The 13,395-nt window shown below is 36.9% G+C and overlaps 1 protein-coding gene across 2 annotated transcripts in view; it reads right to left on the reverse strand.

Annotated features, from left to right (window-relative positions):
• The window catches only part of LOC107856970, a 22,910-nt gene extending 12,544 nt beyond the window's left edge, over nt 1-10,366 (reverse strand). Inside the window, exons 1-6 of one of the 2 annotated variants that reach the window (XM_016701922.2) lie at nt 10,107-10,366; nt 8,197-8,348; nt 7,758-7,867; nt 7,593-7,678; nt 2,938-3,039; nt 2,697-2,860 (exon numbers count right to left, since the gene is read on the reverse strand). In XM_016701922.2, coding sequence (XP_016557408.2) covers nt 2,725-2,860; nt 2,938-3,039; nt 7,593-7,678; nt 7,758-7,867; nt 8,197-8,348; nt 10,107-10,216 — 696 coding nt within the window. In that variant the 5' untranslated portion in view covers nt 10,217-10,366 and the 3' untranslated portion in view covers nt 2,697-2,724. Of the gene's footprint in view, nt 1-2,691; nt 2,861-2,937; nt 3,040-7,592; nt 7,679-7,757; nt 7,868-8,196; nt 8,349-10,106 lie in introns of both variants that reach the window. The other variant, XM_016701923.2, reaches the window with a different exon arrangement.
• Nucleotides 10,367-13,395: the final 3,029 nt, after the last annotated feature.

Consider the following 13,395-nt stretch of genomic DNA (forward strand, 5'->3'; position numbering starts at 1 on the left):
TACATCCCGACTAAGGCCTCATTTTTTTGAACTTAATGGACAGACTTTAGACCACTAAGTCCATTTATTTTTCAATAAGATTTTGGCTCTTAATAGGTCTTAATCATTCAGATTTGGAACTAAGTCCATTCAGATTTGGAACTAAGTCTTAATCATTAAGAGGTATTCTTGGGTTGGAAAATATTCACCACTACTCTATCCATAATCATCAGTCACCACTCACCACCACTAACTACCTCTGCCACCACCACCATTGTCAACCACCACCTTGCCACCGACAACCACCACCACCAACCACCTCCACCATCACAACCATCATTCACAATCATAATTGCTACTAACCACTATTTTCAGCCGCTACCATATCTATCACCTCCATTATTTTAATTATATCCGCACTATCACCACCGTCGATGCCAATGCCAATGCCAACACCGCCAACACTATCATCAACCACTATCGACCAATCCCAGCTACTAACCAACTAATCTATTACAACTAGCGTCACTGCTAACTACCACTAACACATCATCATCATCCCCACATTCTTCGATCAACCCCACCATTGTCAACGATGTCGCCACCTCTACCACCGCTTCAACCGCCATCATTGCTATAGTATATCTCTACAAATAATCATCTCCACCATCACAACTAATATCATCTCCAACTACCACCAATACATCGTCAACCATCATGCATTCATTTTTATGTTATCATAATCAACACCTCCAACTACTAACATCAACCAACTTCACATCACTACCGCCACCACTACCATTCGTCACCATCATAACAGTCACTACAATACCGAACATCTCTATCATCACAACTATCACCACCAACATTACTAATCACTAACATCAATCATTACCACCACTGCCATCATTCCAAACCATCTTCATTATCACTAACAAATATAAATATTTTTTGCAATCAAATAATAATTTTATTGTATTAAATCAAATATTTCTTCACTATATAATTATTTTTTATTTGAATTATATTTTTATTATATATACAAATAAATAAATAAATTTTGCATATTCAAATATTGAAAAACAAATAGTCTTAACCATCCAGATTTCAAATCTGAAGACAGCATCTTAATCATTAAGATATGCATTCAGATTCAAATGTCTGAATCTTAATAAAAACAAATGCAGCCTAATTCTACAAGATAACTGCAACCTCCCACCAGGGACAGGTATCACTTAACTCTGTCCACTAAGGCTAGGAAAAATGAGAACAAATCACCTAATGTTTTTTATCTATGCTTGAATTCGAACCTAAGACCTTATGGTTGTCAATTCATTTCATTGACCACTACGAGGCCACACCTTGGGTGCAAACCTTCTTGTTTCATCTGTGAACAATTACCTAGAATTCTTTCTTAATAATTCTATGGTATATGAAGAAATGGACCAACTGGTTTAGCTCTGATATTCAATCTTAAAAGTTAGTTCATAAAAGAAGAATTGATCAGTATCATGTCAGAAACCCGCAATTCGTTCTATCAAACATGGGAGACTGAAGATAAAGTTACATTACAGTATTATTTTCTTGGATGAACCCGATAAGTTAGTTATTTTCCTCATCTTACCATGGAACATTAATAACCGAGCGAGATAGGAAAATCCCTACATGTTTCATCTGATGGGAATACGCCAATGTTTTTGCCCACTCCCAATCGAACAAACAATCGTTCGTGTCTCACTACCTTTGAGTGCCCAGCAAAATCTTATCTTCTAATTCATCTCTTCCTTTTCTATCGCACCTTCACTTTCATTTCAATCTAACCTTCACACAATGCACAAAGTTGTTACTGAAAAAAAATTAAAACACCTAGAACTCTATTGTAATATTGGTGTAGGTCTGATTGAAAAAGAATGTCAGAAAGTTTGAAATACTTTTCCTACAATATTTTGAGGAGCCAAAAATTATACCAAAAACCTAGCTTGATTCACAATCTTAAGGCATAGAGATCGAGTGTTTAACATCTTTTATTAAATTATTTTGCACAGAGATCGAGTGTTTAACATCTTTTATTAAATTATTTTGTGTATTGTCTTCTCTTCTTTTTCATTTGTTTTCTTTTCTTCCTTCAGCACCAACAGTCAAGCACCAGGACTCGTGCCACAACCACCATCGCCAAAGTTAAGACCTTTCTCCTCCACCATCAAATATCTTACTAGCACCACCCTAAAACAACGGCAAGAAGGAGCATCAACTTATGTTTGTTTTCTATTAACTACATCCCCGAGCTTTCATATTTATCAAGCAAATCATCCAAAATATAATCTTAAGGACCCAAGTAATCTCATCCTTAACCTCGTGTCCCACTATTATATTTTATGTCTTTTCCATTTGAGATCCAAGCTTTTCAACCAACTCGGTGTAATTTTGAAAGCCACCTTCTTGGGTCAAATTAAATGCATGTAAAGTAGCCTGAGAATTTCAATGAAATGGGAATATTTGGTTGCATGAAAGTTGAGGCACTAATACAGGTATAGTTTTTTTAAAAAAAAAAAAGGGACAGGAATATGCCATATCAAAATGTCAAAATAAATTTGAAATCACGGGTGAAAATTTATTTGAGATCTGAGGAATGAATGAAAGATCAAAAACAGAGATTTAATGAGCAGAGTAACGAAGACATGGAAACAGAAACAAAAGAAAGGAAACGAATACCTTACCAAAAATGTATGCATACAATTAGCACATTTAGCTGTCTCTGCTTTTAGATCTTCTCGATTTCTTAATATGATTTTCAGATTTCAGCTTTTTCCTGTAGGACACTATGTTAGCAGGCTCGAGCAATTCAGCAGCCCTTTTGTTGCCTATCCTCTTTTCGGTAATGCTGTAGTATATCAGAAAAATGCATGAGAGAGAGTGATGGAATGAAATAAGCGAATAGAAACTTCACTGTTAGCAAACCTGTAAGCTTGAGACTCTTCTGCCTTCGTTTCCAACCATTGAATACTTCCTGTGTTAGATGGCACTAATGACCCACATATATGTAGTATCTCTTCATCAAAACTACAAATAAAAACACGATATCAATTCTAATTCATCCATTATAGTTAACCAAAAAATAAAATGCAGAGCTGAAAGGAGAAGCAAAAGAGCATTGAAATTCAGTAGGAGCATTAAGTTTGCTCGTCTTTTGTTTTATCATTCTTGGCGAAAGTCGGAGTATGCAGTTGGACTATGCTAATAAGGCACAAATTTTTTATAATTCATTGAACCCAGCATTCAAGAGGGCCAAACTTTTGGTTTGCTTTTCTGCTTTTGTTCACTTGTACGGAATATCTAGCACTCTTTGTGCTACTACTTTACTAATACAGCCATTACCACTTCAAAGAAACATGTATGCACCTTGCATGCCATGGATTTTGTTCTGAAAAAAGGAAACATAAGACACTTGTCTTTAAGCTAGACTACCAAACTTCACAGAGATTCTGAACATATTTTTACCCAGCACCTTCACTAATCTCCTTTTCCAACTAGAGCTTTATGTATTACATTCTTACATGTATGCTTTTGATATAGCTGGTAGTGTGGAAGATATACTTCTGATATACCTCTATTGCTATATGTACTACATCAGCGAAACCCTTTAAACTTCATGAACCAAAGGGTCGAAGCTGATGAAGGCATAATGGTAACATTGTATTAATATAAAGAGCACTAGGGCAGTGCTGAAGCCATATATACCGAGGACAGAAACAGAAAAACCAGAAAAAAGCCTACCTAATTACAGTTGCCCTATCAAATCTATTAAAGAATCCTCCTCCGCTATTAAACAATCTTTACACCAAAAGCAAAACAACAATAGACACTTATTCTTAACAAACTGCAAATGACTGCTCCTATCTTCAAAACTCGGGAATTTCTCTCCCTCCAAATCGACCACCATGTACAAGCAGGAACCAATCTCAACCATTTCTTCTGTCTAACTAAATCTCACATACTGTTCCAGCTCTTAAGGAGATCAACCGTGTTTGCAGGCATACACCAGTTTATCCCCACAATGTTAAGAAAGAGTTGCCACAGCTGATAAGTAAAAGAGCAATCTCCATCATTCTTTTGAAGAAAAAGAATGCATTAGATAGAAGATTAAGTTTATGGTGTAAAGAACAGAATATAGATGAGGAAATTCAATTAGTGGATTTTATAGGATCTCTGTAAGTAGCTTTTATTTTCTTTACTGTAAATAAACTTTTTGGAGGTGGCAAGCATGGCCCTTAAAGCTGAAGAATACAAATTATCAGTTTGGAAAAAAAAAAGGTGCAATGAAGAAACAAATGACTATTAGTTTTTGTGTTTGAACCACAAAAAAGGCACCTAGAACTCACAACTGGAAGCCCCTTCTTTTAACCTTTCTTGAGTCAAACAAGCCTCTCTTACCACCAGCTAGGAAAAACATGGAACCCTTGTAGGATCATTAGTTTTTTTTTAACTTCGATGGCCAATCATCATCAGTTGGTCAGAAGTGCTGACTGCTGGATGGGAAGATTTTGACTGAAAAACTCACATCCTTGCTTGGCCTCCAATGAAGTTTGTCGTCTGCTTCTGATATTCCATGGAAACCCTCCAAAGTCTTAAAAGAACTTCACCGCACCTTCTATTTCCCAACCATTGAGGGCATCCTGGTGGTGATATTCCACCAGTGCAGCCCCTTAACTGTGCTTTTGTCCTCTTTTTTGTTTTAAATGGGGCAAGGGGAAATGGAGGAGGGGATTACAAGGTTGGAAATCGAATATATTCTCACAAACAAGGTGAAAGTTCAAGGACAACCATCTAAGCTACTAAATTTCCTTTTTAATTTATTTTTGTTTATTTTCTAACTTGTTTTTGCTCTCTAAGTGACCAGAACCCACAACCTCAGATTTGGAGGTGGAGGGTGCTTACCGTCTGAGCAACCCACTCTTGCCCCTTCAGAGTGCTCAAACTAGCATCCATAGAAGTTGTAATGCTGTATAAATCAGGAAAGGGCTCTATTAAGCATCCATGCCCTATCCAATTGTCTGTCCAGTAATATTGTCAAAGGCACGCTTAAGCCCTGAAGCTAGGCTCAAAATGTATTGAGCGCTTCACCTAGCTTAATGTGTGCTTCCGTGTCATCATCAAGGTTCTAAGGCATGCTTTCCCTTGCCAATGAGCCTATTCTGAAGAGGCGACACTAAAATGTATTTTTTCCTCCCTTTGTGCCTTTTTCGTTAGAACTCACACTTAATTTGAGCTTTTAGCCAAACGAACCTTAGAACTTGTTTGTACTTATTGCTTTTGAAAAAACTGCTGTGCAGAAAAAAGTCTTTCTTCCATTGCCAACCAGGATATTTTTTTTGATGAAGTAATAAGAAATTTCATTGCTGGGTATCAAGAAGATGCAGAATAGTACAAAAAGTTAGGAGAATGACAATAGTTCATTAGCTCAGAAAACAAAAAAGGTTACACTTGCACCAGGGAGCTAACAAAGTTCAAAAAGTTCTCAAGGGAATCTATGGGTGAAAGGTTATGCCAACTATATAGATACAAAAGACACCTAGCCTTGAGGGATTGATTTGGAGTTGATAAACCTTCAAAACATCTGTTGTTCCTTTCTGACCATACGCACCAACAAATACTAGCAGGTATCATCTTCCAGATTGGCTTGATGGCCTTACCAACTCTCCAATTGCACCAGCACTCAAAGGCCTCTTTGGTGCTATGTGGCATTATCCAATTTATATCAAATATAGACAGAAACATACCTCATAAGCCAGCAGCAACTGTACAATGTAAAAAGATGATTGTTGGACTCAAACGTTCTGATGGCACATGTAACATCTATTGGCAATCTGAAATTTCCTTTTAAGGTTATCTTGAGTGAGGCAAGCTTCATGAAGAGCTATCCAGCTGAAGCATATGATCTTTGGTGGGAGTTTTGTCTTCCATATCAACTTCCATGGCCAGTTATCAAGTACTCCATTAGGAGCAAATGACTTTACATAGCTTGCTTTCACCGAATATTTACCATCCTTTGTCACTATCCCACCTTAACTTGTCTGCTTCGTGAACATTTATCACCTGGCCTTCTAGCCCAGAGAACAAGTTGACCACTTCTTCGATTTCCCAATCCTGCAGGTTCCTTCTAAATAGTACAGTCCAGATGTTGTCTTCCCTATTCTGAGAGATGGAAGAATTTGGTGCACGTGCAATTTGAAATAGCCTAGGGAATTCCTCCATCAAAAGGATATTATCCGGCCACCTATCCTTCCAAAACCTGATATGTATACCATTACCTGCTACCGAGTGTTTTGAAAGAACTCATCTTTAAGCTTGCATATACTCTTCCAAAGGCCTACACCATGAGGGGAGTTGGACAGCTTGGAGCACCAATGATTTTCGACTCCTTGTTTTGCTTGATTACTTCCTTCCGTGGAGCTTGATCCCCTTGAGTGTACCTCCATATCCATTTCATGAGTAAGCATTTGTTGTGAAGAGCTAAATCTTTTATGCCCAATCCTCCCATTTGTTTTGGCATTACCACTTTAATCCACTTTACCAGGTGAAACTTGTGATCCTTGTTACCCTCCCATAAGAAATTCCTCCTGATCCTATCAAGTTGCTTCAATATCTTGCTAGGTATGGGAAACAAAGTCATGTCGTAAGTTGGAATACTTGTCTAGCACGCTGTTAATCAGTGTCAATCTCCCACCCATTGACAGATATTGCCTGATGGACTTCCATACCCTTATTTTAGAGTTTGCTAAGGTGTCCTAGTGAAGCCTGATGGACTTCCATACCCTTACCCCATATGGGCTGCGCTGTTGACAGGATAAGTACACCACATCCCTTCTAGGCCATATTTTTCACAAATTACCCTTATCCATAAAAGATATTTTCTCCCAAACAGCAGCTCCATAGCCATTTCGGCAGTAGACTAATATATTGAGTATTCTCTAATATTTTATTCCCTAATTACCAATCCTCCTTGATTAAGTGGTGATCAGAGACTTCCCATTAGCCAAATGCATAACCTATTCGTCTTTGTTGCCTTGCCAGATGAACTTTCTTCTTAACGCCCCAAGGCAAGGGAAATAGGGACATATATAAGTGTGCAACGCATCAAGAACACTATTGTCCAAGACGACATTGCCACAAAAAGACGGGTACCTTCTCTCTAATTCAAGATGCTGCCTTAAAAGCAGACTGGAATATTTATATAGCTTGTCACTGGAGCAAAATAAGTGCATATATGCTTCTGTTCCTTTGTCATATATTTGTAATTCCAAGTGTGTACATGCACGAAAAGAGTTTCCAGAGCTCCAAAAATAAATACTCCCTCCGTTTCAAAAAGAATGACCTACTTTGACTTGGCACAAAGTTTAAGAAAATAAAGAAGACTTGAATCTTGTGGCCTTAAATTAAAATTGTGTCAAATGTACCAAAATGCCCTTTAATCTTATGGTCCTAAACATGTCATGTAGAAAGTTGAAATTAAAGTATTGTCAAAAAAAGGAAAGGGGTTATTCTTTTTGAAACGGACTAAAAAGGAAAGTAGGTCATTCTTTTTGAAACGGAGGGAGTATGAACTTAAATCTTACTTCTTGACTGAGAATCGTAGAGTAGTTCCCACTTTGATCCTGTGTTTCTTGTGAGATCTGCTGACAAAAACTTCTTTCCCATGTTTCTATGAAAGATATATCCAAAGACAAATCAGTATCGTAATCTATATTCAACTCAAGGTTTCATTAGTTGAAAGTGCTTACAATTTTATACTTGAAATCTTCTCGAATGTCCTCATCTGCTATGACGGCAGAAGAAAAACCAAGAACAATTATGTGAATAGACTGCTGGCCAACTTTAACGACCTCACCTTCTGAAAAGATCAATATCAAAAGGATTAAAGAAAAAAAGTGAACCCAAAAGAATTTACAATATTATACCAATGGCATACACTCTTTAAACATTTATATATTTATATATCCAGGGTAGGGAGTTGAGCTTTGAGCTTCTGAAAAAGGGATAACAATGAGGGTGGTGAAATTAAAAAAAATTCATTACTTTAGCATTTTACTCCAACTTCACTCCAAAAGAAAAAGGCTGGAAATAACTGAGCTAGAGTACAAGTTTACAACCAAAAAATTACACATAATGCGGTTGAATCCACATGATATTACGCAAACAAGAATTGAGTTGCAGGAGTACCTAATAGCATGTCTGGCTTTGGATGAAAAAGTAGCAACTTTGCTTCAAATCTCACGCCAAAATAAGGGTGAATTCCTGGAAGAATTTTAGCCAAATTGCTACTGAACTTCGGTTCATAAGTCAATACCACACCATCTAAAGATTCATTAAACCTGTAAAACAAAGAACCTTATGAACAAAAGCACCTAAGAAACAAGTGAAATAGAAGTCCAAATACACACAAAGACCAAATTCCTAAGTGATAATGGAAGAGAAGAAAGAGAAAAAAGAAAATATTAAACCATGAAAGATAGGAGCTTTAAATAGCAGGATTGTCAAGCCAAAATAAAATTGGCAGTACCAACAGATCAAAAAATGTAACAATCAGCCATAAATCAATCCCTAACTACTTGCAGAGATGTAATGCAACCTCTTGGCCTTTTAGCAGTACACCCAGAACGTCAATATGCCTAGGTGACCATGTCCCGTTAATGGGTCCACACGACATGAATTTGAAATAATCCGGCCAGTAGGTTCCTAATTAGGGATGGCAATGGGGCGGTGCGGATGCAGGGCGGTGCAGGTTTTAGGCTATGCGGGGCGGTGAGGGTTTTAGGCTATGTGGATGCGGAGCGGGTTGGGGTAAGTTTTTTTTTTAAACGGGGCGGGGCAGGGCGAGTTGCAAGTATATGCGGGTTTAAACTAAAAAAAAAAGTTGAAAACTAGAATTATTCTCATGAATCTACCTAAAATTATATGTATTCTTCACATAAAATTTTATCATGCTTAAAACAACATATATAACACTGCAAATAAACAATTTTATAGCTTTTTTAATTTCTTTATTCATCTTGATGAGAATTTGATATTTGATCATTACTTATACACATGATACTTTCCTGACAATTTCTTAGTGAAAAGTGATATAATAGAAATTGATTGTTACTATTTCTTAGTAATGGAAATATTATGGTTTTTAATGGAGTTACAAATTTTTCAAAAAAGAAAAAAACAAAAATGTGGGGCGGTGTGGTGCGGGTATGTGCGGATATGAGTGTGGGGAGGGTTTATGCGGGTTTAAAGGTGATGCAGGGCGAGGTGGTTTTAAAATTCGCGGGTTTAGAAAAAATCCGCACCGCACCCACACCGCACCATTGCCACCCCTATTCCTAATACACACAAAAAAAAGGTGGCAAATTGCACTATTCCAGGTTACATGGTCTCTTAGCTTCCTGTTACATTGTCCTCTGGTGCGCTGATTGCAGAGATACCTAAATTAGCATTTCCGTGAAACTAGAACTGATTAGTTGAGCCTTAGCATATATGAGACATTACATTCTGCGTCACAGTGATCAGAATAGCCCTTTTCCAAAACTGAAGTTATGATATATTCTTCTGAGGTTTAATTTAACTAGGTTATGAATAGCACCACCAAGAGATGTGATAGGATGGTTGTGACCCTTCAACCCATTAACCATAGAGATGTCGGATTCAAGCTTGGGAATAGAGAAACCCCTATTGTGGAGCGTTACCCTCTCTAATGGGCCATACATAGCATGGATCCCAATTAGTCGGACCAGTGTGCTTCAGATACCGGGTAGTTATTAAAAAAATTAAAGGTGTTCTGGAAAGCATTAGTGTTTTAACTTCAAAAGTAGAGAGACTGTTTCCGATAGACCCTCTGCTCAAGAAAAACAGTCCAAAGCAGTCCCGAAAAAAGAAGTACAAGAAACAACAAACAGTGACAAAATGAGCAACACCTAAAAATGGGATTAATGAACACTATTGAAACAAGAGTCATCAACGACTAATTAACTTCACAAAAATAACTTCTTTTTTGATAAATTCGATTGTAGATTCAGTGATAAAAGCAGAAACCCAAAATCTGTAAGTTCAAACTGAAAATAGGGAATAGGATGAGGAGGAATTACTTGAAAAGAAGAGAGCTAAGTTGGCGATAAACAGAGGCCTCGACCTTTTTGGCCTTGGATGGATGTAGATACACAACTATATTCGCGCAACACTCTTTCAGTGCCTCCATTGATGCCTATTTTGTTAGGGTTTATTTATGTTAAGAGCCCTAAAATCTCAGTGGAGTAGATGGAAGTAGGAAGCGCCTCTTCTCCGGTGTAGGTTTTGTCCCGTGCGTAATTTGATTGCATCTATCCTTTTTCATATTTAAGGTCAATATTTGTTTAGTTAAAGGAAAATCACGTAAATATACAATTTAAGGGTCAATACATTATAAAAAGCAAAATAGTTCGATGGACACTTATGCTATGTTAATTTTATAAGTCAACACTTCTACTTACATGTTTATCATCTGAACCCTTGAATCTACTAAAAAGCAATATTTTAAACACATTTTCTGATGTATCATCCTATGTGATTGGGATCACATAGGAGCGTGTATCTTAGTCTCCTAGCGTGCGTTAGCCATCAAAAAAGGGCCCCAACGGTCAAAAAAGAATTTATAAATGCTTTTTCTTCCTCATTTGCTTCCAACACCATTGTTGGAGCAATTTGAGCTTTTTTTTTCCTTTTTCCCCATTTTTTCTCTCTCTAAGTTCTTATTCTTTAATTTTTTTTCCTGTTGTATTTGTAATATTAGAAAGTTAATTTTTTATGTAATTTTTTGCAATACCATGACAATTTAAATTTGTTATTATGGGTTTTACACGGAACTTAAGATGTCAAGAACACCAACCAACCCCGAAAGAATGTTTTGGGGGTCAAAAATATCAAGTTGGTAATAGTTGTGGATTCTTTCGATGGGCTGATGAAAATGAACAATATAAAGGTAGACATCGAAGGTAACGAAGACAACAAGGACTGGGAAGATATAGAAGGCACGAAAGACATGAAATATCAAACATTAGTACTGATATCACTATTAGTATTATTGTTGTCATCTGGTTTCTATCTGTTGTATTATTTAAGATGGCTTGATCTATTTAGTTGCTATGTGCAATGCAAATAAAATTCAAATTTAATAACAAACACCATTTTGCCAACATAGAAATCTGCAATATATAATGTTTTAACAAGAGTTGACATCAAAAAACTCGTCTTAACAACATCTTAAATGAGAAATGTATCGGAAGTCTTACAAAAATTGTCTTAACAACACTTGGGATCAATACAGAAAGAGAGAATTATACTAATGTGTTCCTTGAGTGCTTGTTGTGGACTGATTCTTGTTGGTTTGAGTGCTTGATGTGGCTTGAGTGGTTGTAGATGATTTTGCCTTTGATCTTTTGTAACTCTGTTCTTGTAGCTGTCTTTGAGTTACTGCAGCTCCATCTTTCCACCTTAGTCCATTTGGTTTGAAACCCAAGTCAATATTGGTTGGAACTGAACTAATAAGTGTTGAACTATGCAACATTCTATCATTATTTCCAGACTATAAAAATAAAAAAATCAGTTATAGATACACTAATTAATACCAGTTAAATGTAAATTACATTATAGGAAACTTACCCTCTTTACCATGCTGCCACTTGGTCCAAACAGCACACCAAAATTAGTTTTTTTTGCCTTGGTCTTTTATATGCAAGATTTGTACCACCTCTCAAAGTTGTACTAGTCTTTCTCTTTTGGGCACCAACTCTACTAGTAGACTGCTGAAGTGGTAGTAGGCATCATAGCAGCTGCAGGCCTTATATCAGATGTTGAGGCACTTGCTGGCCTCACAGCACCAATTGATGCAGCATTTATAGGTCTTCCTGCAGCTCTTGGTACACTATGAGCATTTGTAGGCCTTCATCCACCTCTTAGTGCAATGTGAACATTTGCAGGCATTCCTACAGACCTTCTGTTGCTTGATTTAGTATTTGCAGGCATCTCTTCAGCTGTTGAAGCATTTGCATCTCTCTCAGCAGCAGCAACAGCAGCTGCAGTACTAGTGTTGGCTTGCACACTTGGTTGACTGCCACAACTACTACTGAAATCTTTTTTCTACAAAAAAAATGTAAAGGTCAAAAACACATTCAAAAAGAGTAAAAATCATCAATAAGAAAAGATTTAGCTTACCAAAGTTGGACATCCTTTCTTGTTACGTCCAATAGACTTGCACACAAAACATGTCATTTTCTTTCCTTTCTTGTAGTCTTTCCAAACTTCTTCTTAACAAGTTCATCCTTAGCTTTCTTTCTATTTTTACTTGGCCTTCCTGGCATGAGAGTAAACTCAGGTGGCTTAATTGGTGGTCTTGTGCTTGTTGGCTACATCTTAATATTTGTCATTGATTGAATATACTTATCATATGTCTTCAGGTATGTTTTCCTTTGATACCAGTGATCAACAAATGACTCAACATTCCATCCCTTGTAATGCATTACAGCAAATGCATGTGCACAAGGAATTCCCTTTAGTTACCATAACCTATAACTACATTGCTTCTTCTTCACACTAACAACATGTATATAAGGTGGATCACCAATCTCAAAGCCCATATCACCATTAAACCTCACCTTACACTTGGCTGCATATTCACCATTCTCTAAAATAACTTCCATAGCCATTGGTGATACATCACTGATCCATTTTTCAGAAAAAATCTCATTTGATTCATTTTTTTCATGACTTTGCATCTTATTTCCTCCAACATAGTGATAATTTTTTTAAACCTAGCAGCTAAAATTCAACTATTAAAAGTCTTACACAGGTTATTCTCAACCACATCACACCTGCTATGTTCATTAAAAAGGGCCCTACTCCATGCCTCTTTGCTGTACTTGAGCAAATCTTCCACAATCCCAACATCCAACTCACTCATTTCATTAAGTTTCTGTTGCAAACACACTTCAAATGGGGCCCTTGCAACCTGCCATAATTTTTTTCTCCTTTCCTTACCACTTCAAACCTGCTTCCAGTTGGCCCACAATATCTAGCACACTATTTATGCTCAGCATTTGGCAGTAGATTAGTAAGTGCCAAATGAAGACCCTATCAAAACATGTAAAACAGTAGTTAAACATTAATGACATCACTTCAGCAAACTTAAAAATAAATAACTTAAAAATATGAAATTTCATACCTTCTGCATATCAGGCATTACTGCCAAGCCTTCACCTCCATTTTCTTCAAGTTCCAAATCATAGATGATGCACCTAAGAAACCAAGACCATGTGTCCTTGGTTTCTTTATCAACCACAGCCCATGCTACAGGGTATATTTGATTATTTCCATCTTTGGAAATGCAAGACAACAAGATACCTT

Source organism: Capsicum annuum, chromosome 8, assembly GCF_002878395.1.
Source record: "Capsicum annuum cultivar UCD-10X-F1 chromosome 8, UCD10Xv1.1, whole genome shotgun sequence".
In the NCBI taxonomy this organism is placed as follows: Eukaryota; Viridiplantae; Streptophyta; class Magnoliopsida; order Solanales; family Solanaceae; genus Capsicum; species Capsicum annuum.